Source organism: Fusarium coffeatum (assembly GCF_003316985.1).
Source record: "Fusarium coffeatum strain FIESC_28 chromosome Unknown BRIP53273_contig_162, whole genome shotgun sequence".
Taxonomy (NCBI): Eukaryota; Fungi; Ascomycota; class Sordariomycetes; order Hypocreales; family Nectriaceae; genus Fusarium; species Fusarium coffeatum.
In genome coordinates, this window is record NW_022157955.1 from 106222 (window position 1) to 129624 (window position 23403).

Below are 23403 nucleotides of genomic sequence, written 5' to 3' on the forward strand. Positions count from 1 at the left end.
ACGTAGCCTAGTTATCTCCTAACCTTGCAATTGGAGCTCTCTCTCTTTTTCAAGTTCAGGCACAACAACGTAATAGTGGAGAGGGGTTTGGATTCTGACGTGCTGTCTGTCCAGACTGAGTATGGGCTGTTTTGTTCTGTGGGGAAGCTCTGTCTTCTCCCTCACTCTCAGCTCGCAACGCAACAGTAGCAGTAGTGAAGACGCTGAAACTGGTGAGTATGCAGCAACTGATGAGACGGTCAGAATAGAACAAAAGACAGAATGAGAAAAGAGAGAGAATTGAAATCCGAGAATGATAAACAGGGCTTGGTTATGTTGCTTTTTGGCGTCCTGCTGGCGTGAACAAAGGATTCCAACGCTTGGCGCATTCCACCGAGGCCGGCAATTGGACAGGACAGGACAAGATACTTGATTGTAGTGGCTGGAAAAGGTGGTCCGGCAACAGTTGTCTGGCCGTTTCAGATAAAAGACCGATGGGGCAAAAAACAAATAGTTAGGGAAACGAGACAAAGAGACACAAGACTGAATGCGTCTTAAACTTCAGGCAAGGTCAATTGAGCTGCCCTGAATTGATATGCCACGGTAAACTAACCGTTGTGCAATGCGACACGAGGCAAGGTACAGCACAGAGCAGAACAAAACAGAGAGTAAGGTAAGGTACTATACCTACAATACAAGGTTTACCGCACTATGGCGATGATGTAGTGCAATTGCAGCTTCGGCCAAAACAAAAGGGTGCCCCTCTTTTATGATCAGCTCAGATCAGCGACTGCGCACTAGATAACTTGGGGGTGCAAGATGATGTCGCTGCTTTTTCTCGGTTCCGTTCCTCTGTCTGTGTCCGTTCGAATTGTGATGGAAAGGAAGAGAACGAGGCGTCGAGACGAGACGAGAAGAGATCCTTTTCTGAGCCGCAATTGGTTGATGTACGATCTACTGGGCTGGGCTGTATAAGTCTAGTACTGTAGCGACCATGAGGCATGAGACGACGGGTCGGGTCGAGTGAGAGAAACAAAAAGGCGATGAGATGCGATGCAATACGATGATGTCGTCGTTTAGGCAGGTAGCTTAACACAAGTGGGAACACTGGAGTTTATTAGACCGTCTAATGACTGACAAGAAAGCGTACGGATGATCGGAAGTGACGACAGTTGAGGCGAGTCGGGCCCGTAGGTAAGAGAAAGCTCGAGTAAGTTACCTAGGTGTAATGATGACGAGGGACTCTTAAGACACAAGACGACGATATGTAAACAGCAGTAGAAAATAGAAGGCCGATAGTATCGATCAGAACAGGATGATATCAGATAGAGTAATGGCAGAGAGAGGGGGGAAAGATGCAGATAGCTAAGGGTTGATACCCTTGGAAGAAATAACACGCTGGATTGGAATGAGAGGGAACAAGATACAAGCACGTTTAGGGCGTGCCAAAAAGCTGACATCCATCAGGAGAGCAACTCAAAAACCTGTCCAGAAAACATTCGTCTACAGTCAAGTACGGGCATTGGATGTTGCTTCGGGAAGTTGGCGCTTGGCTTATTTAGTAGCTTCCTCTAGCTGTCGATATATAAGTGGGCTTGTCCATCCCATTGCGGGGTGATATGGAACTTTGAGGCAACGGGAGCTTCCACTATCATCCTGCCTGCCACGGACAAGAGAGACAGCTCGTGGTAGGCTTCACAATACGAGTGGATGATCGGCTAGTCCAACATGGATCTTAGAAAGAAAGCCTCCTTCAATCATCAGATAAGTGCAACTCAATTAAGATCCCGGCTCCAGGCTAGTGTGTGCCTTGACTGGAACGTATAATGATGAGCTATCTCTTGTACCTGGATGCAGAGGAATGCTGTATTCCCTTTTGTGTTGAGCTACCTATGTTACAACAGCAGCATGGTTAATAGGTAGTAGCTGCATGGGTAAATTACCTTGCGAATTGCCTGCTCTGTCTTACCCTGGAGCCACTGTTTCCGGTAGCTTCCCAGACGACATAGCATGCAAACCGCAACCAATCTCTAGTAGCTTTCGTCTAGCCTTTGTTACGGTCATATATATCCACTTGGAAGAAGTTATCATCTGTATCCGTACGTCTGTCTTCCTCAAGCCGTTCTGCCATTGAAGAAAAATAACATATGGGAGCGTCTATCCACTTGCGTGGATTCGCTCTGCCAACATCTCTTGGATCTTCACAAGCAGAGATTATGACAAAACGAACACAGCACATAACACAACAAAAACATAGATGGAATTTTTTTCGTCAAAAGCATTCGACGATGCTCACCGGCCCGTGTCCTTCTCACCAGCCTCTCTCCTACTCAAAACAGATATAACAGATTCAAGGAAGTCCAGACGATGCTGTCTAAGCAGAGACTCGTATGTATCTCATCAACTTGGTCCCTTCCGTCGTTCTCAGCAACACTTTCGCCCTTCGTATACAGCTATTTTTTCACCGACTTAGAATCTGTGCGACTTGGCCTTGGATCGGTAAGCTGTGTAGCCTACGTAGGCACCGCCAGCAACGATGATGAAAAGGATAATCTTGGTAAAGAACCATGTCCAGCTGCTACCCTGCTTCTGACCGGTGGTAGTCTTGCCAGTACCCTTGCGTGACTTGCTCTTGCTGCTGGAGGACTTGCCGCCGGTGTTGCCACCACTGCCAGGCTGGGTGTACAAGTTCTTGGCAGCGACGGAGATGATATCGTGGTTGTCGCTAAGCTCACCAGTCTCAGCAGTGAAACCGACGTAGGCAATGTTGGGGACAGCCGGGGGCTCCTCGAGATCAAAGCATGTCTGCCATTCGTCCTCAACCTTGTACTGAAGTTCCAGCTTGAGCTGCTTGTCCTGGAAGTAGGTCAGGCGCAACTTGGTGGGGATGCTGGCATGTCGGATACCACGCGCCGAGCACCCAGCGAGCTCGGTGTGCTTTCCATCGTTGGACTTGTCGTAAGAGGTCTTGCCATCGCCGTACATGGCCATAACATAGGGGAAGACGACGCCAGGGCGGTTGTTCTTGTAAGTATCGATGAAGACTCCAAGACCTTCGAAGTTGTCAGGTCCACCAAAGACAGTTCCCATCTGCGCACGCTGGCGGGTAATCCACATAGCAAAACCGTCGCCGTAGAGCTGGTTCTTGCCTGAAATCTTGAACTCAACCTCAATCTGCCAGTTTGTCGCAGTGAGGGGTACTCGCGAGTACATCCATCCCGACTGCGAAGGGCGATCAGAAGTAAGTCGGATGTACCTGTAACAAGTCAACCCAATGTCCCAAAAGTCTTGTCATGCCGTTATCAGAGGATCGGGGAAGCGTACGAATCGGTTCGAATAATGGTATCTCCTCCAAAGTCGTACCAACGGCTTTGCATATCCGAGTCGAGGTAAGGCTGTTTGATGACGAGGGTTAACCAATCAGTCGATCTTTAAATACTATGTTCGCGTGCGTGCGCCGCAACTAACCTGGGTCAGGGAATGTGTCCTGAGCTAGACGGGAAGAAAAGGTTAGCAAGGAACTCGAGATAGTGACAGCCAGGGTATGGACAACATACAGAGATACTCCTGATGTTTTCATCGTCGAACTCAGCAGCGCTGGTAGTCCATGCGAACGCACCAAGGAGCGCCGCTGATAGTGAAGACAGGCGCATGATGAAGCTATATCTGGTCTCGAATAGGCCAATTACAAAACTGGCTGGTATCGGGCGCACACTGCTCTTGACCGTGGCAGTATGATCGATCGAATGTTGGAGTAGGAGGAGGAAAAAATTGACCACAGTGGTCGGTTGTCGAAGTCGCCGTAACGCTGTGGGTAATGTAGGGAGTGTTCTGTCGATACTGTAGGTCGGGACAGGAGCTCGGGCTAGCACAAGTGTCCTCTTCCTCAGGTCTGGGCTACGGCCAAACCGATTTTAGGTGAGGGTGCTCCCCACTGCAGGTACTGCCCGTACTAGACTAACGGGGCGACCCCCTGTCATTTAACCCCTTCCCTTCCATTTACTTTTATAAAGCCACAAATAGAGCAGCCACAATTCACATGCATCAGTCAGTTTGTTATTGACGTATTTATATATGGACATTTCATGTTGATACTCAATACTCGAGATATCAAATGCATCTATAGCTCATACACAAGCTTAAACCCAGAGATTTTACCGTCCCTATGTTCCTGGAATCCCTGCGGAATGGCATCCAGTCCACCAAGAACCTTGGGCTTGTTAGGCTTGATCTTGCCCTCATCGATCCAGCCAGGGAGCTTGTCGTTAAACTCAATGCCCAGCTTGTGATCCTCCTCACTAGCCTATTGCATGGTCAGTATCAATGTGTCAGTTCAAATTCTATTCTACTCACCGGGAATGAAGCCTTCTTGTACTGGATCACCCGGTTGAATGCAGTCCAGACAAGTACAGGTGTAACTCGGGTCTGCTTGGTTACGTTCTCGGTGAAGCTCTTATCCGGTCTAACGGTGCAAAGGGTGCCACCATTTTCATCAATAGCCTCGGATGCCGTCGCAGACGATGTCTTGTTCCCGATAGTATCGAAAACATACTTCAAATCAGGTGCTACGTCTTTGATGGACTTCACCACGTTGGAGTCGTTATAGTCAAAGACGTGAGTAGCTCCAAACGACTTGACGAGGTCAAAACTGTGAGGGCTGCAGGTTGTGATGGTCTTGAAGCCAAACATTGATGCAATCTGGATAGCGTACTGTCCAACACTCGCTTTTAAGTGTTAGTTTGCCGTTTCGAAAGCAGGGTTCCTGATATAGACTTACAGCTTCCACCCCAGATCAGGACGGTGTTGTCTGGCTTGTTACGGTCAATGTTTAAGCTGTCCCTCGAGAAAAGTGCAAGCCAAGCAGTCAGAGATGCCAGTGGTATAGTGGCAGCCTCTGGGAGCGAGATACTCTTTGGAACCTTGAAGCAAATGCTCTCATGGGCTTTGGTGTACTCGCTATATGCTCCTAGGCCCTTGATCTCACCTGTTCAAATCCTATCAGTAACTGCCCCAAGACTTGTTCAATTGTTCTGCTCAACTTACCACCCCAAAGGAGACCAGCAATTGTATCGCCCTCAGCAACCTTTGTGACATCCTTGCCAAGACGCTCGACTTTACCAGCGAAGTCACAACCAAGCACAGCGCCGTTCCCAAAGAGATTGAGATCAAAAGCTTGGACTTGAAAGAGTCAGTGATACGAAGTTGGTTTGATGCTCTCGGAGATTTACCGTCAGTTGGGTTTTGTGCAACAGTTGCAACCTTGACCAGTACCTCATGAGGTTCCAACATGGGCGGAGAGATCTGCTTCTTGATCAACTCGGGTTTGGAACCATTCTCTGGTACCTCAACCACCATCGCATTCATTGTGCTTAGAACCATTGCGGCGATAATGCTATTGACTGCAGTAAAAATGGATAGATTTTTTTTGGAATATGATAGCTGAAGTTAGTTGATTTGAGCCAAATCCTACTCAGTTTATTACTCCGTTAATGAAATCTACGAAATGTATGACGGCACTTGCCCACAATATGTACATACAGGCATACCTAATAGTCACATCATTGGACATCAAAACCGTGTAACGTTATGCGCAGGGCTGATGGGTGATTACCTAGCTAATGGTAGGGTTATCAAACAAACATAGGTACATTAAGATTTGTGTTTAATAATCAATCGATCAATACTGGAGATACAAATGGATAGCTTAATGAGTAAAGCAACATGCCTAGAAGGCTGGAAGGCGGGTAGATGGAAAAATGACATGACTCGGGAAAGAATATATGTTCAAAGTTCTTAGGCATAAGCCCAGCTCTGCGCGAGTCATGTACCCAGCCGGACCATGGATTTTTCCAGCACCGCCTATCTTTTTGCGATAGCGATCAAGCTTTCTCTACAGCCCAAGCAACGTCACGACTCCAAGCCTCTAATTCCACAAAATCACAACCATGGATTCTACACAAGTCAAGGCTGCTGTTATCAAGCAGGTTCAGCAGGAGGCCAACTTGGTCAACGCTCGCACTCTGATCGAGGTCCGTCCATATCGCAATTGCTCCTAGAAACCAACGAATACTAACACCGGGTCCTCGGTATAGAAACTCCAAGAAACCTGCTTCGAGAAGTGTGTCCCCAAGCCTGGAACTTCCCTGTCGAGCGGCGAGACGACTTGCATGACCGGTTGCATGGAGAAGTACATGGCCGCCTGGAACATGGTCAACTCGGCCTACATTGCTCGATTAAGGCAGGAGTCTGGTCACTAAAAGACCCCACGTTATGACGATGCGCAAAATCTGAATATAAAACAAACGACCTGCGACGCTTCTTGGAGCAAGCTCGCATGATTGTATCATATTGTGACAACATGGCTGGAATGGGCCGGGTGACGTTTTAAGAGGAAATTATCATGTACGACCAATTGAATTATGGCTAGAATCGAGGAATAGACGACCTGGAACAGGAATGGCAGGGATAATGTATCGATGGCCATGCTATGCCGTTATATTCAAACTCTTCTCTTTTTCCGAATGTTGGGTATCTAAGCTCCTCCAGCAGCCTTCTTCGCTTCTTCGGCAGCTCGTTTACGCGCAAGATATCGTTCCTTCGCGCTCGAGATTTCGCCTTCCGTCTTGCGACTCTTGGCCGCGCGCTCAACCTCTTCTCTTTCTGCTGCTTCTTCAAGTCGTGATCGCTTCATCGATTCTTCCAATTGCTGCTCCATCATGCGCGTTTGTCGCTCTCGCTGATTTTGTCGTCTGTCGTATTGTCGGTTTGTAGCTTCTTTTTGTGGTCGTTCGGCTTGCCGCTCCGATTCACGCTGGGCTGATTCTTTCTTCTTTGCACCGACATTCAAGCCACCTCTCAGGAGCTGACGCTTGTCAACGACTTGACCGTCTTCATTAATGGCCACCGCGGCGCCCTTCTCATTGAGTTCTTTGGCTAGGTCGGCTTCGGTTTTCTCATTTTCCTCCTCGACGCCCATGGTCTCTTCTTCTGCGGGTATGCCGGATTTCGTCTTCTCTTCAGCTGCTTTGATAGCATCTGAATGCCTTTGCTCATCCTTGTCTAGGAGTTTTCTGTAAAAAGCAGACATGCCACCAGTCTTGTTCTTCTTTGCCTCTTCTTCTTCTCTCTTCCTTTCTTCCTCTTCTAGTCGTTTATTCTCCTCTTGCTGTTTTCGGTAGGCTTCTGTAACGAACTTTTCCTTGTCGGCGTACTCTTCCCCTTCAGCTTCTCGCTCTCGCGCAATTTTCTTCTCTTCTGCAATGAGCGCATCGCGTTTCCGTACGTCGGCCGCTTGTAGGATGTTCTTCATATACTTTGGCTTCTTTTCTTGGTCCTCCTTTGTGGCTTGTTTCTTGGGTTTGAGAGAATCGTAAACGGAATCGTACTCGTAAACGCTGGCATCGACTTCTGCGGCAGCCTCGGCGTTCTTTCGAGACGTCAAAGAGCTGGAGAGATCACCAAACATCATGTTTGGCTGGCCCTTCGACTTAAGCTTTGGTGGTTGAGTTGGAGGCCCATTCTTTAACTTGATCGGGTTTGAGGTGGTTGACTTTGGCTTCGGAACGCTACCGAAATCATCGAATTCTCCAATTTCTTCCGTCTTTCCCTGATCATTGGCATCGTCATTATCCGAGCCATCGTCGTCGCCGAACAAGAGCTTTCGCTTTGGCGGCGCAGGCTTTGACGCGCCTGGCTTTTTGCTAAGGTTGAGGCCGAAGGACAAGCCTGGCTTGCTCATATTGTTTGTATCTTGGAGAGCTGGCTATTCCTTGAGGGTGTTACAGTATAATTGGTGTACTGGGGAATGATGCGACGTTGAGGGTGGTGACTTTGGGGAAGTTGCAAGGTTGAAGTCCAAGATTGGGCCGTGACATGCGCTTGCGAAAGTCCATAGAAATAAATACCTACCTAGTAGAGACGGCGGATCCAAGCAACTACCTCCCCATTCTAGCAGTAGAAGTTTTGAAGCCAGGAAGTGATTCAAAAACTCCTAGACTAGTCTATACTCGTATCATATTTGGGTTATTGATTTCTGTTGCCTCCATCATGATGTCCCAGTCAATTGTTGATCTGCTTCCTGGTCTCTCAGGCTCAGTGCATCCATTAACATTATTGTCTATAGATGAGGTAACTTTAACAAAGAGAATGTTCACCCAGAAGCTAGAATTGAGCTATTACCTATCTTCATAAAGGACTCCGGTTTCCTTAAGTCTCATTCTGGAGGCGTCGTGTGCTTGTGATACAGTACCTAATCTTTGTAGTGGCGTATTTTACTATTCGCATGGGATGCCACTAGCATCTTGACCATGACGTGATTGGATACTTCTCATAGGTGTGCATCCTTAAGATATCGAACATTTATTTACCTGCAAAGACTATTCTCGAACCTTTTCTTTCCAACCAATTTACTACTTGCTTGTTAACATCACGAACAAACTATGGAGTCCTGTTCTACGTGTGCCACTATCCTCTCGTCAACGCCCCCCTATACTAAGGAGGAACTATCTCTGCCGCAAGACCGCCGAGTCGCATGTTGCTCGAGGATCATCTGTGGCAAATGTATTCATGTTCGTCATCTATCTTTGCTATCTGTTTCTCTAGGCTGAAGCTGACACTATTTTGCGATAGGAAAACGAGCGCTTTGCAGACTATTGCCCTTACTGTCAGGTTTCAACAGTGCCTACTTCTCTGCCACAGGGTCTGAAAGAGCCTCCATCTTATTCGTCATCTGCTTCGACTACTGCATATATACCAGGAGCGCCACCACCATATTCAGCAGCCTCAACGGCACACGATGCCGAGGACGAGAAGGCGTCTTTGGCTCGAGATGCCATGAAGGAAGATGCTCCAGATATTCTGCATTTCCTTGACCATCGTCATGATAGTATCAGCTCTCTGTCTCTGCGATACGGCGTGCCGGCTTCTGCTCTTCGACGAAGCAACAATATCACCAGTGACCACCTGCTTCTTGGCAGACGTACAGTCTTGATCCCTGGCGAGTACTACAAGGGCGGCGTAAGCCTCTCTCCGCGACCTATCGAAGGCGAAGAAGAGGAGATGAGGAAAGGGAAGATCCGCCGCTTCATGACATCCTGCAAGGTCTCTGACTATGACATTGCTGTACTGTACTTGGAACAGTCGGGTTACGACATTGAGAATGCCGTCACGGCATACTTGGACGACGAAAAATGGGAACAGGAACATTCAGTCCCGGGCAAAGGTAAGAAGGTTGACAAGTACAAAAACCGTGGCCCTTTCTGGAGAGGACTCTGATTGAGCTTTGAATTGGATATTTATTATATTCATGGTTCATACCGCCTTGCGGTTTCTCAACACATCTTCGATTCGCTGGTAACCCATCTACTACCAAGCCAGGGTCTTTATTCTTGACCCCGTACGTTAACGCCGCGAGCTTCCCAAATACTTCAAGTTTTGCAAGTTTTGTACAATAGCTTCCATGATAAACTAAAGATACCATGTTTTCTCATTAAAATGCAGATCGCGTTCGAATATCCTAGAGCTTGGTTAGCGTACTGTTCAAATAGTGGCAATGGTTTAACTTACAGAAATCTTCCTCTCAATCTCCCGGACCGAACGATCCAACTCGCCTGCGATCATCTGCTTCTTATCGTTTGGTAGAAGGTTGTATCGTTCACATAGGTCACCATCGATGACTCCCTTGACAGGAGCGTAGTAACCGCGATACATGAGATGATCTCGTCCGGCAAGTGGGGGATCCTCAGTCCTCAGATGTTGTTCGAGATTCTGGAAGAAGTCCGTGTCTTCACGACTGACGAATGGAATAAAAACTCCGATTGTGCCCATGATGCCACTCCAAAGCAAGATTTCTTGCCCGCCGACCACAAGACTTGTCTTGGCAATACTGGTCGGGATATCCTGTGTATAGAAATGGCACATCAAGCTCACTCTGTGAGGTGTACCGTGGAGGTAGTCTCGCGCATTAATCAAATGCAACCCAGATTGCTCCTCGTCAGCCTCTTCACTGGCCTTCTCAGGACAGCGCACGATAAACATATTACCGAACTTGTCGCCACCAGCCACTGACTCGTAATCAACCATGGTCGTACACGTTGTCCATCTTGCGATCGTATCATCGACAAAGGGAATGAGCTTGTTTGAAGCAGGCTTGTAGACAACGTATGTAACGCCTTGTTGAACATCACCCACGATGATACGACTGCCTTGTGTGTTCAATGACACAATCTGTTGTGATGCAACCTCGGCCTGGGACTTGCGAAGCATTTGCCTCATACCCAAGTCATATATACGGAGTTGTGTGCCGACAGCTACGAGGACTCTGCCTTGGAAAGCCAGCAAGGCCAGCGGTGGTTCTTCGACCTTGGTCTTATGAATGAACTCAAGCTCCCGTCCACCCTCCGAGAATCGGTAAATATGGAGATATCCTTCCGAGAAGCTTCTCGGATTGACCACCATATCCTTGCCAGTACCAACAACGAGAAAGCTCTCATTGTCTTGGCTGGCGAACGACACGATGGCTGCGCTGACAGCTGCCTCGTTGTTTTCTAAATCAATGGTTTGTAAAACCTGTCCTTCTTCAGACAGGGGATCAATCACGTTGATGCAGGATGCCCATCGTCGAGTACCCTTGGGATACCCAAAGTCCTCAGGTGGAAGAATCCTAGAATCACCATTTACAACTCCGGGATCAGCCAAGAGCTGGGCTCTCAATTCAGGTGGCAAGGTATTGTTATCCGCTTCGATAGTGTAGAACAGAGGTTGTTCGGGATGCTTGACGAGCTTCTTTGGGGTATAAGTTAAAGGTATAGACTTTTGGATCAAAGTCTCGCCAAGTCGATCGATGTTGAAAATTCTATGAGTATTAGCTTCTGTCTTGGTCAAGAACGCTATAGAAATGTTGGGCAGATTTTGTTGCTTCAGTAGGAACAATTGGAAAAAATGCGTAATAAGACCTCATTGCTCAAGGCATAGGAATCCGTTTCTCATCATATGCAACTTCAAACAGGGAAGTGGGGGCTTTGACTTAACGTACCGTAGCGACTGGCCTTGAATGCCAACGATGCCTTCCTCGCACTGCTCACTGCTGAAATTCCAACCCCATTCTAGATCAACGTAGCTGAGAGGTGTCACAACAAATCCCTTGGTAATAGGATCTGCGTAGCCAAGCCATGGCCTAGAGCTGAGCCCAAGTACACAGGTCTTGCCCTGAACGGTAACTTGGAATAACCTAACTTCCTTGGGACCGAGAAACTTTTGACGGGTGTCTGTCAATTCGCCGGTGATCTCATCAAGAACGGTCCTGAGATACACACCGGAGTGAAGTCCGATGTGAAGATATAGTGTAGAACCACCCGATGAAGAGTCTTCCATGGCGATGATAGCCAACGACGTCGGGGCCGCTGTCAAAGCCTGTACCGACTTATTTTCCAAAGTCGATTCAGGGTCAAGACTGAGAATACGAACAGTGCAGTCATCACAGCCGACAGCCAAGAAGGAGCTTCTCAGACGCCCTTCAGGCACATCACCCAGACTCAAGCATGTGACTGTCCCAAACATTTCCTTTTTCTCATCGTACTCGGCCAGCGAGCCATCAGCGTCCATCTCGAAGTATACTATCTCGCCGGAGCTAAGAGCCACCGCGACTTGATGAGCATTGGCAGTAGCGGCAACAATCGACCGATGCTGTGGAGCTGCCCATTCATTTACATGTCCATTACGGATGTGTCGAATGCCTTTAGGATGGACCTGGATCAGGCCATCATCACCAAGAAGCTGAGCTGCTAATGTGGGGACACTCGTGAGGAAACCCGAGTCGCTCACCTCCTCGACCGTCTCCCCAATACTGAGAACAAGTGTTCCATTGGTAAATGATAATACGATGTAAGCATCATATTGTTCCGACCGATTCAGCTTCAAGGTCCATACAGCAGAAGGTATTCCAGGAAGCTCAGAAGCAACGATCTCGTTGACTTCTAGCCCATGCTTTAGCATTCTGAAGCTGCTTCGAGGGCCATTGCCGCATATGGTATATATTTGAGGAGCGTCTTCCCCAGTGAGGTTCGCGACCTTGCAATCCAAGAGGGGGTTCATGGCAGGGATACTCTCAACCAAAGCCAAGTTCTCAGTCGGGCGAGGGTGGAAATAGACAGGCTCGTAGGAGGCCTTGGGGTCTGCAGGGAAATCATCACTGTAGAACTCCAGCTCCTCATCATCGTCACCAAGCTTTTCAAATTGGTAGAACGAGTAGTTGCCAAATTGGGTAGCAACATAGAGAAATCCACTCTTGAGGATGCAAAGACTGGATGCCACCGGAACAGTGTCGAAATATTTGATCTTGAGTCTCTTAACTTCTCCGGTTGGGTTGCCTTCTTCATCTTCAATCATGTCGATTGAGAGCTTGAAGAGGTCGCCATCATCTGTTTGTAGAAGAAAGAAGAAAGCACCGGTGTTACCCTTCAGCTTGTGCATAATGCCGGACACAATTGTGCGCTTGCGATTGGGATCTTCGGTGGCCCCGCGTCGACGAGGAATAGCAACTCGGAAAGCCTCTTGGTTTGAGTGTCGATACGTGATGTTTTCCTCGCCGCAGACCAACACACCGCTTGGGCCGTCATTACCGCCTGGTACCTGGAACAGTATTGAGGCAGTGGGGTCGACAGGGTCTGACCATTTTCGAACGACGTGGTTAAGTCCTAGATCAAGCTCATAATACACAAGCTGGGTGTCTAATTCCTCCATTGCCTGACCTGTAGAATCTTGATCAACCTCGGAATAGTCGATCTCAAGTGCGGCGAAGACAGGGTTTGAATACCCGACGTCAAGTGCAACCATAGAGATGACGAGAACTCCGGGTTTGTGGGCCTCAAGCGGTGACGAGATGGTAAGCTCGGCTTGTGAATTCCGGTTGAGAACGTAGACGAGCTTGTTCTTCTCAGTTGAGGCAATTAAACATGCCCGCCCTTTAGGGTCACAAGCAAGATACTCGCCGGGAACAACCCTTCTCACGCCCGACTTGCCAAAAGTTTCGAGGTGCAGTCGCTGGAAGCGGTTCTGGGCGGGGAGATACTCGATGATTGTGATCCGACCAGAGTCAGAAGCAATGATCAAGTAGTCTGCGAATTTTTTTTGTTAGCCTTGGGATTTTCTACAACAGAACCTCGAGTTCTGGTGTCGCTGTGGTCGACGCGTCTATGGCATCGCTTTCGAACATCACTAAGTGATTTTCCTGAGAGGGGATTTGGATTGACTTACCCTTATTGCTTCCAGCTAACCGGAAGGCGGCGAGGGAACGGATGATGCCAAACACATCATGAGAGAGAAGAGTAATTACTTTTCCTTGGGAGGGATCAGGTCGCAGAAGAGAGAGCTGCGAGCCAGCACCAGTGATGATGAGCTGTTCCCTAGTGCCTGCGAACTGACCCAGGACAGCCTGTGTGACATTGGTAGGTGGCTGGACCGTCAGCGAGTACAAAAACATGTTCGATGTGGTCGCCATGTTTGCGGCTAGGCGCAGATGAGCCTGCGCGGCTTCAAAAACAGGTGCAGGTCAGAATGTGTCGCGTCGAAGCTGGTGGTGGGAGCTTTTGAAACCCTGAGCGAGCTTTCATGTCAAAAGTTTGGCGCGCATCGGAGGAATTATTTTGCGGCGCAGACCATGGTGGCCCGAGCTCCTACGAATTATCCCACTTCAACGATATCAGGACTTCAGAAGACGTCAGTAACATCATTGACGTCCGGATATCGGTCGTTTTTGCTAGAGAAAATGGAGCCGGCTTTAAGAAGAGCGGCCTCGAGCCTCTGCGGGCAATGCTCTGCAACTATGCGGAGGCAATTGGCCTCGGGAGCGACAGCCAAGCCATGGATGAGGATATCAGCCCATCATTACCGAAGTGTTCACTCTACTGCGAAAGATCAGAAGCGAAAGACCACTGCGTCCGTCAACCGAGACTTTTCGACCAATTCAACCCAGAAATCTGAGGCCGCCGCTTCCGCAACGACCAAACCGTCTCGATCATCTTTACGTCTTAGTCAAGATGACCTCTTCCATCCATTTTCAAAATCACCTGTCCCTGAATTCCGACAACGGGCTGCTTTTATGCGACAGCACGCCTACTGCCCCCATCCTGATCACCAGCAAACAAAGCTCCCGACAATTGCCCCGAAACCTGATGACCCTGAAGCTGCAAACGGCACTCAGCCACCAGAGCATGTGAACTTTGAGTGTCCCGACTGTGGCTTGCCTGTTTATTGCTGCGAGGAACATTGGATGGACGACTACGAGAAACACCTTGAGGTCTGCGATACTCTGCGACAGATTAACGAAGATGATCACGACTTGCGATCCGGCCGAGTGTTCGAGGAAGGCAACCTCCCTGATCTTCAGATGGAGCATGCGGCTATTAACATGACAAACTGGGATACTTTCATGTACACCAGAGAGTTTGATGCTGTCAACTCTGACCGTCAAATGAGACAGATTACTCGTCTTTTGACGTACCCGGTAACCATTGGCAGTATTCTTCATGAACTTAGCCCATACAGTATCAAGGCAGGGGAGCGAATGACCACAGAAGGACTGAAGAGTTTCAGCGGTTAGTACTGATGATTGACCAGGAGCAAGAGTCCCGACTGATCTATGGTAACAGCGTTGCGATACAACCTACACCCTCCCAAGTCCGGACGAGGAACTGGTGTCGGTGAACTGAAGCCTGAAGCTCCAGCCGTGAGAGTCTTCATCCTAGGAGCTCGCGCTGAATCTTCGCTTCCACGACCTGCTTGGGTACAGTTGGCTCATATGTTCCCTGAAGCCCGACTTCATCTCATTTTTGTTGGGCCTGAAAGCATGGCCAACCGTGATGAAGAGTTCCCATTGCCAGAGCGCACTCCTTCGAACCCTTTTGGTGCCGTAGTTGAGGATCGTGTCTGGTTCAAGATGAAGATCAGCACGATCGTGGACTATTACCACACAATTCACCAGACACAGCACTTTGCGCCATATGATCCTTATTTTGACTGCTTTGTGTTGTTCCACCCCGGTCTAGGCCATCCTGCAAGCAGCCATGAGTGGGAGGAGACTCTCCCTCTTCTGCTGGAGACCAAGGTTCCCATCATCAGCACAGGCTATACCCAATTCGATATGGAACGCGATGTTGAGTGGGTGAACAAGAAGTCGAAGGGAGAGTTCGACATTTTGTTGCAACCCGGCGAAAATAAATTCAGGAGTCTCAGATGGGACCTGAACGATATGGACCCTCAGGATGTCAGTTGCGGTAACTGGGGTGTCTGGGCATTCCGTGGAAAGAGGTACGTTGCTGTTGCATTTGCGTGAGTGACTTGAGCTAACATTGACTTTACAGATACGAGACGGCTACCAGGGATGCTTGAAGAACTGTAAAGTGAACAAGAATAAGAAAGAGATGAGTCTCGTGTACCATACTGTACAAAATCTGTAGCATACCTAGCTTTGTGTATATGGATAGATCATCACCGGAACCATTGTGCCTTTGCTCTACGTCTTGGGGTGTTGAGAGCCCAGAAGAGATCGGGCTTAGAGGTAGCAGAAGAAGAATGTCTCCCGCACCATTTGAAGAACGTTTCCGTACTTGATTTTGACTCGGACTTTGGACAATACCTACAAGGTACCTAGGTAGGTAGGTAGGCGTCAGGGTATCAGAAGAATCGACCGCCGAGAGCACTATAGACGAAATAATTTGGTCATCTTATTCCGGCTTAGGATAGCCTTAGAGAACAATTCTTCTGACACCCAACTACCTAGGTACCTATGGGGTTAGGTATTAGTAGGTCTACACAATAGTATTGTGGCTTAAACTGTAGATACGCCTGGAATGCTTTTTTGTCTCTGGACTGTACTCGGAAGGTGCAGGACATGGTATTTCATGCATGCGGCTCCCCCGCGCCTGCAGCGCACGGTTCAGGCGGCGGGCCAACCCGTGTCATGCATGGGCAGGAAGGAGCTTAACATGCGGCCTCCCCTGCGACCTGCTGTTAACTTGACTTCATCCTCAAGCACGTAATTGAACCCAACGCAAACTCATCACAACTACCCTTTCACCTCGCCTCGTCTCGCCTCCTTTATCGGGTCATGGTAGCAGAAACTCCCCGATCACTCTGGCAATGACAGCCACTCCTTCTGTGGCCCCGGCCTTCTCTCCTGCCAGACCGCCGGCCCCACGCCCCAAGTCGGTGACCTTTGACGCTGAACCGCCTTCCTCTGCTGCTGCTGCTGCCACGGCTACTACTGCGACCTCTCCTCCACGCCGTTCGACGCGCTCCAATACGACTGATCCTTTGTCCGACCGGGCGACTTCGCTTCTGATACGCCGGACGCTGTGCTCTCCTCAGCTCAGCGACAAGAGTCGTGATGCGCAAGTGCCCATTGACGAGCTACTTCCGCCTTTGACTAGTCGCAACGATGTCGATCTCCAGCTATATGCGATTCTCGCTATTGTCCTAAGAGAATTCGTCCAAAGCTGGTATAGCAAAATCACTACAGATGAGAACTTCGTCGCGGAAGTCCTACACATCATTGCTCACTGTTCGCGAGCACTTGAGCAGCGCTTCCGCAAGGTTGATCTGGAAACTTTGGTTTTGGATGAGATACCTGACTTGCTGGACAAGCATATCACATGTAAGAGCGTCGTGGATTTACGGATCACCTTTCTCTAACTCCGATTAGCATACCGAATTTCCCACAGCACTATCGCAAGGCCACCTGTGGAGGTAGATCCACGAGAGGCATACCATGCATTGTGCCCTCTTCCGCACCTAGCACCAGTACCGGACCCTGACAAACCGGACACAGTATCTGACCAAAATGAAAACGAAGCCCTGTATCGCCAATTACTAGTCCAAGGCATCCTCGCGATTCTCTTGCCCACGGAAGACCTGGAGAATCCATGTCTAACAAGTCTCGTTGAGCAAATCTTCTCTGAACTTATAATTGGCAATATCATAGCCAATAAAGCTTCGCAGCCGTGGATGCTTTATGAGGGTATTTGCATTACAGCTAGGGTTTTACGGCAGAAAAAGGACCAAGAGCCAGCGGCAACGGGATCCCAGAACGAAGCCGCCCCTGAGTCAAAGCTTGAGGTCAAGGGTCGCCGCGCCTGGTCTGTGAGATCTTCTGTAAGATCCATGTTTCTCGGCGTCATCCAGCTTGGAATGTTGGTTGTCGCTTCACTCCGATTTATCACTACCGCTCTGGTGATGGCTTCATCCCTTCCTGCTAGAACCACGCCCATGTACGAAAAGGAAGCATTGCTGGATCATGACAAGCCTGCCAGTGTCTCATCGAACCATGATGCATCTGATTACATCAAGGCGCCCATCCTATCATGTCGATTATGGACATGCCTCGGAAATTTGCTTGAGCTGAGCCTACGCATGCCTTGGCTTGATGGCTTTCTGTCACTTCTACAATACGGCGCGGTCAATGGGCCTGGACGAATCGCTGGCCCCGATGGCCCTGTTGACAGGTAAGATATGAGTGTTTCTTTCATTTTCTTCACACCTACATCATCACCAGACATTTCACCTCGCATGACTCCAGAGTCACTGGACCTCCTGATGCTCCAGTGAGCTTTCAGAAACGGATTCGTTCAACGTCACGGCATACTTGGTCGGCCCGCCCAGTCTTGGGAGCGGGTCATGCCGTCCTTGACTTTTCTTAATCGTTGGGTGAGAAGCCGTTGCCGATACGCACCCTTGCAGTGCCTATCTAATTGCAACACGAGGCGTGATGGGGATAATTGTATCAAGGTAATCTGTTTTCTTGTTGACCTTTTCGCACCTCGACCATGATTGATATGGGTCTTGGAATTGGTGCTCAGCCAATTGAGAGGCATGACGCTGCCTTTGCGATATGATTGCCCGACATGGTCTCTGAGCTAGGCCTTCCTGCCCAGCAGGATGTCGAGATTACGCGCCCAGCCCTTGTCAGCTTTTCCAAAGGGACCACCCGTTCCAAGACGCATCAATGAGCTTGAATTGACTGTCGACCCTTGCCGCGCCACCCGCCCTCAAGAATCATTCCCAAGGCGCTATCGCAGCCTCTCCACGAGGGCAAAGGTCATGGTTGATGTTTTCACTGCCCCATTAAGCCCTCCAACTTGCCGGCCTCCACCCAGCCTGACTGGTCGACTTCAACTTTCCTCAAAGAATCAAGACATACTGGAGACCATTGGGTTCTTTGCAACCTCTATGCGGGCCTGTTGCACAACCCTTGACTCGGCTTGAGGGGAAAATCAGGACCGTCTAATGACACGCTACCCACACGCAGCCTCGGCCTCATTGTCTGTGTGCCTGTTGTGTAATCTCACATCTCCTCCTGCATGAGATACATGGACGAAGAATATGCCTCTTGATGTATTTCCCCGCACCTTGCCAGTTTTGCCCTGCTGCCGCTCCCTTGGCCCTCATTCGCTCCATCTCATTCATCCATGGGCGGATCAGCACCGAAGCACCACCTTATAAGCCAATTGAAAGAAGATTGTCACCCAATAGGGGCTCAACAGCCTTGTCTTGCCCTGTATTTGCTTCTAAACTTCACATTGCATTGCATCCCATCCCGTCGGCTAGGCCGACAATGGACGTGCCCCTTGCTGCGTACAATGTTTCCGATCATTGAACCCCACGCGCTGCATGACTTGGAACACAATGTGCAGTGAATATGTGCTAATCTGCGTTTTTCTTTCACACAGGCTCTTGTCGCATCATATCAATTCTCTCTTCTCTCCTTCAAATCTGCCCCCTCTTCTGCGCACCCTTCGCGGCGTTCTTTTCCCCAATAACGCCCCCGGTAAGGCATCCCTATTCCCACCATCTTCCGAGGCCGAGCTACACGCCCTGCGTCGTAGAGCGGCTAAGTCGCTTTGGGAATTGCTACCGAAGGGCGTGGGAAGACTGTATTTCGGTGGTCGCTTATGGCGGCGAGGCACGAAGGCCGAGGACGACTCATCCGAAGACGAAGACCTTGTGGATCAGATGGAGCGGCTTCTCCTGGTACTTGATGACGAGTACTGCAACAAACATCTCATGTACAGCATTCTCGAACTGGTACTTGCTAGATTGATGCCTGAGCTTACCGAGAAAGGTGTGACAGAGTTATGGGAGGAAAGACTTGGCTGAGTAGATTGATAGAAACAGTAGATCTGTAGACGCTCTTTTAGACTGATGATACCCCTTTGTTAATACACTAATATTTTATCACAAGTAGCCAATGAAAAAGTAAGGGATAAGTTATTCAAGAGCAAGGACATTCCTAAATGCACAAATACCGCCCATTCAACTAAAGGAGGGATGTCCTTGTCCGCCAGACGCTTGACTATCTCAGTAGCCCCCTGAGCAGGCTATGGGCCTGGCTCAACTATATTCCCAACGCAATAAGCCAGGAGGCTTCTCTCGTCTTCCTGTTCTGAAAAACAACAACACTGACGATAAGCTTCGTAAGCCGTAAGCCACGTACTACCTCGTTTTCCGTACTGTATCGTGCCATGCCATGCCGTGCCTTGCAGCAAACACCCTCTCGTCTTTGAACAGGAAAGCAGACAAGAAATGATGAGAATATGAATAAAAGAGTGTGCGCGCAGATAATTATTTCCTCCGCGTCGATGCCGTATATGTAGTGAAAGAAACTCAAAGATGTAGAAATAAAGAATATGCCCAGAAAGATAAACAGACATTGACAAAGCAGGGTGTAGCGCTGTCCCTGGACTGTTGTTGGGAGCCTCGCTCCAATGTACATCGCGTCTTTACCATTTGTACTTCGGCCGTCATATTTTCCGCCTCCTTCTAATCCTTGGCCTCTCCTTCATGCTTCGCTCTTCGTATGAGCTGTTCTGGTTGTAGGTTCGTGTGGACGAGTTTTGTATGTAAGTGTTCGGGTTCGCGTGAGCGGGAGATTCAAATCTTCGAGGGTGGTGTGGGTATGGGTATAAGAAATTGTCCGTTCCTGTAAGATGAGTTTTTTGATGATCCTTTTTTTTTTTGTTTTCTTTTTGTTTCTCTTCCTAATAGACAGCCGAAATCGGTGGGAGTTTCGAAGTTGAACCTAACAGTCCAGATTGCGATCAAAGCCGCGAGGTAGAAATGTTAAAGGGGCAGATTCTTGCGTGGGCAGAACAACGCCCTAGAGGGCTTTGTTTTAAAGCACCCCATCGTTCCAACCTTATCAGCGTCTCAGTTCGAGAGTAAGTTCAGATGGTAAGACAGAAATAAGAATGATAAATTCACTTGATAACAACTCAGGCAGGTTCCATCTTGGCCGATAGAAGAACAGGTGCTTCAACGTCGCCTTCAGGGATACGGGACAGACCGCCAATTGACGGTCGACCTTGGTGGATCTTGAGCTTTTTGGTCAACTGGACGATAGACATATAGTCGTTTGTATCAAAAGTACCAGCTGACTGAATATAGTTCAGCAGTGTCTGTGCTGCTCGGCGAGCATCTTCCTGAGATGGGGAAACTGGAGATGAATCGACTGGGGTTGACGATGCACCAGTTGTCACTAGAGTGGAGCGGTTTATACTCGAATTGCTGCTACTTCGGCGTAGCATTGGAGGTGGCGAGTTGACGCTGGTGTCGATGCTGAATGGCGCCTGTAATTCATGCTGGGGTGACTCCAAAGCGGAAGACGGCGCAGTTGACGATGGGGGGTGTCGAGGAGTCATTGGTTCTGTTGATGAGATTTGGTTCACGTAGTCGATATTAAGGGAGGGGAACGTGTTACTCCTCTTTTCCCTGTGTTGAAAATCCATGGGGAAGCCTCCCACATTCGGGTCAGGGGAGAAAGTAAATGTACCTGTAGGGCTCATCGTGCCAGTTGAAAATGAAGATGCAGCGTTGTCCCTGAAGTCGCTGGAGAGCGATGTCGTTGATTGGGACTCGGGATGCTTGTAACCAAAGTCAAAGTCGATTCCATCGACATGGGCCTCCTCGTCACTTCTGCTTCCAGAGAGCGGCGAGAGCTGTCCTGTAGGTGACGCGGGCGATAAGTCGCTGGACTTCGTGGCAAGTGTCGATAGCCTTGCACTGTCTGGTATATTGGCTTCAGAAGCTCGTCGCATCAATTTTCCTGCCCCAATCCCATGCTTTTGCTTGAACTTTTGCAACCAACTGCTGTTCAGATTGTTCAGGACACTCTCCTGATTTCCGCTCGCGTGGGCAAACAGCCTTGCTTGTTCCATAATCTCTTCGTCGCTGACCTGGAATCCACGTTGTTGCTGTCTCCTGACATAGTTGCTAAGTGTTCGGTCGAAGTCAGGATGCTTGCCCTTCCCACGTTTCACGGCGGCGTTTTCTGGCTCTTGATCTCGTTTCAAGTACTGATCTTTGTGTCTGAGAACCTTTGAAACCGTGCTGTTATGCTTTTGTCAGATCCTACGGCGAAAGTGTGACTTGGTATCCAAAGCGCCTACCTTCTCTCTACGCCGAAGCGGGCTCCAATATCGGCCTGTCGAGTACCGGGGTTATCCTCGTGAAACTGGCACATGGCCCTTTTTTGCTCCGTTGTCAGGGTTTTCCTTGACTTTTCGTGCTGGGTCGGTAACCTGGGAGTTTCTACAGGTGGGGCGCTGGCGGCAGGCGGCATTGACACAGGTGGTGCTGGATAGCTTTGTGCAGGAGCTGGGTTCGTCAACTGGCTCGGCCAGGTCTGATTTGTGTTTAGCAAGGGAAGCTGTTGATGGGCCATTGGAGATGGTGCAGGCTGTATCATTTGATGTGTTGGTGGTGGTGGCATTCGGTTTATCGATTCTGATGGTAATCCATGGACTCCAAAAGCACCAAAGGATGGGTACTCGGTCAAGGGGCTGGCACTGTATGGACTCTGGCTGTAAGGGCTCATACTCGTCCAGACATCACTTCCATATCCATTGTTTGGGCCCATAGTGTTGTCCTGGCCCATGGCAGACGTTCCATTGACGTGGTTCATCGCAGCGTGTGTTGTCCAGCTGACACTGGATCAGAGATGTAACGTGAAAAGTAGCTAGGCGATTGCCAAAGCTAGAAGAGCCTCGTCTCCAAGAATTGCTCAATGGCAAGATGTGAATGGTGATGTGACTAGACCGGGTTCCAGGGAACTGGAACAGAAGATGGAGGTAGCAGAATATTTAGTGTGATGGTCCTCACGTTTGACATCGGTTGATTTGTCGATGCATCGTCTGGTCCGAATTGGTTCCTGAATGTGCAGATAGAAGGTGATCCCGCTTGTCGTTGGTCTCCCAAGTCCCAGCCCAGTGTATTTCGCACTTCAGTTGATGGTGTTGGGTGTCTTGGAGCAAACCTTTACAAGATTCAATACCAGCACACAACCACTGAACACTTTCAGAGCGTCTGCCCTTAATGATGGGTTGGCGTTGTTAGAACCGTTTGGGCCGCAGAAAGGTTGACCTTGGGATCTCAAAGCAGTTCTGTCTTCCACTGAACCTTTTTCGATGGGTGGAAACAGCTTGTCTTTACGCAAGCTCACTAAAGTGAGACACGACGGGAAGTTTCTTCTATTTGCTTTTTCTCGCTGAGCTCGTGGAAATTGCGGAGACAATAACGCCGTCTCAGGATAAACGCGGCAGGGCAATGTACAAAACAAGACAATAACGGACTGAGTCGGTGGAGGGTGGGCGGGCGGATGAGGAAAGCCACAGGGGCGGTAAAACAGTAAACGATGTCCAGAAACGACCGCCAGTAGCTTGATCCGGACGGTAACGTCAAGACAAAGTTTCGATGGCGGACCACAGACTTGAGGCGAACGTTCCAACACGAGGCCAGACCGTTGAGGAGGATATCGTTTTTCAATATGTGCAGTGTAGTGTAGTGCAGTGCAAGCAAGCGAAACCCAAAGCCATACACATCGCTACATATGTAAAGATGAGACCCCAGAGGTTGACCTTTCTCCATATACATATGCAGAGCGCACGAGGAGTATCGGCGAGGGTGTGGGGGGTTCCCTTCACAAGGGGGGAGGGGTGTGTCTTGTAATCGTGAGATCAAGAAATGGTGTGTGTGGGAGAGCAGTGGGTTAAAACCAGAGTCCTCTGTAGACAACTGATGAATCCTTAAAACGTAGTATAAGTGTGTGTACAAGTGCGTTAAGGTGTGGACGAAGCTGATAAAGACGGAGAGTGGTTCAAAAAGGGTATGTCAATGCCTCATGGCTCGAGTAAAGAACTTGAGCATGTAGGCAAGACGGAAGCTCACACACAGGCACACATACAGTACTCACCCGCCAACAGGCGCGGCAATTCGATCAAGCCCATACCATAGAGTGAATGATAGACGACGGGCCCATGAGGTAATGGGATGGACGCCTTCGGGTTCGGGGATAGACCGGTGAGCTAGGGTGCACTGCTATGGAGCTCTCAGCCGAGTCTTCTTCTTCTTCTTGATCCTGGACAGACCAGCGCCAGGTCA

At 49.2% G+C, this 23403-nt stretch overlaps 8 protein-coding genes across 8 annotated transcripts; 4 read left to right on the plus strand and 4 right to left on the minus strand.

Annotated features, from left to right (window-relative positions):
• Window positions 1-2448: 2448 nt before the first annotated feature.
• Window positions 2449-5358, minus strand: FIESC28_07386 (uncharacterized protein; the record flags this gene model as incomplete). Its single annotated transcript, XM_031161526.1, has 8 exons — window positions 2449-3235; window positions 3304-3374; window positions 3537-3787; window positions 4138-4282; window positions 4333-4703; window positions 4757-4963; window positions 5023-5157; window positions 5208-5358. 8 exons carry the CDS (start codon window positions 5356-5358, stop codon window positions 2449-2451), a joined length of 2118 nt encoding a protein of 705 aa, XP_031014431.1.
• A 566-nt stretch (window positions 5359-5924) lies between these two features.
• FIESC28_07387 (uncharacterized protein) lies at window positions 5925-6236 on the plus strand (the record flags this gene model as incomplete). The annotated part of the gene is made up of 2 exons (XM_031161527.1): window positions 5925-6008; window positions 6072-6236. The coding sequence occupies 2 exons, from the start codon at window positions 5925-5927 to the stop codon at window positions 6234-6236; spliced, it is 249 nt and encodes an 82-aa protein (XP_031014432.1).
• A 275-nt stretch (window positions 6237-6511) lies between these two features.
• On the minus strand, window positions 6512-7717 carry FIESC28_07388 (uncharacterized protein; the record flags this gene model as incomplete). Its single annotated transcript, XM_031161528.1, has 1 exon — window positions 6512-7717. One exon carries the CDS (start codon window positions 7715-7717, stop codon window positions 6512-6514), a length of 1206 nt encoding a protein of 401 aa, XP_031014433.1.
• A 700-nt stretch (window positions 7718-8417) lies between these two features.
• FIESC28_07389 (uncharacterized protein) lies at window positions 8418-9252 on the plus strand (the record flags this gene model as incomplete). Its single annotated transcript, XM_031161529.1, has 2 exons — window positions 8418-8546; window positions 8608-9252. The coding sequence occupies 2 exons, from the start codon at window positions 8418-8420 to the stop codon at window positions 9250-9252; spliced, it is 774 nt and encodes a 257-aa protein (XP_031014434.1).
• Window positions 9253-9466: 214 nt separating this feature from the next.
• On the minus strand, window positions 9467-13474 carry FIESC28_07390 (uncharacterized protein; the record flags this gene model as incomplete). Its single annotated transcript, XM_031161530.1, has 4 exons — window positions 9467-9493; window positions 9544-10831; window positions 11012-13091; window positions 13231-13474. The coding sequence occupies 4 exons, from the start codon at window positions 13472-13474 to the stop codon at window positions 9467-9469; spliced, it is 3639 nt and encodes a 1212-aa protein (XP_031014435.1).
• A 324-nt stretch (window positions 13475-13798) lies between these two features.
• FIESC28_07391 (uncharacterized protein) lies at window positions 13799-15363 on the plus strand (the record flags this gene model as incomplete). Its single annotated transcript, XM_031161531.1, has 3 exons — window positions 13799-14570; window positions 14625-15282; window positions 15336-15363. 3 exons carry the CDS (start codon window positions 13799-13801, stop codon window positions 15361-15363), a joined length of 1458 nt encoding a protein of 485 aa, XP_031014436.1.
• A 750-nt stretch (window positions 15364-16113) lies between these two features.
• Window positions 16114-19125, plus strand: FIESC28_07392 (uncharacterized protein; the record flags this gene model as incomplete). Its single annotated transcript, XM_031161532.1, has 3 exons — window positions 16114-16627; window positions 16676-17474; window positions 18699-19125. The coding sequence occupies 3 exons, from the start codon at window positions 16114-16116 to the stop codon at window positions 19123-19125; spliced, it is 1740 nt and encodes a 579-aa protein (XP_031014437.1).
• A 1115-nt stretch (window positions 19126-20240) lies between these two features.
• On the minus strand, window positions 20241-21928 carry FIESC28_07393 (uncharacterized protein; the record flags this gene model as incomplete). Its single annotated transcript, XM_031161533.1, has 2 exons — window positions 20241-21354; window positions 21414-21928. 2 exons carry the CDS (start codon window positions 21926-21928, stop codon window positions 20241-20243), a joined length of 1629 nt encoding a protein of 542 aa, XP_031014438.1.
• Between the last annotated feature and the right edge of the window lie 1475 nt (window positions 21929-23403).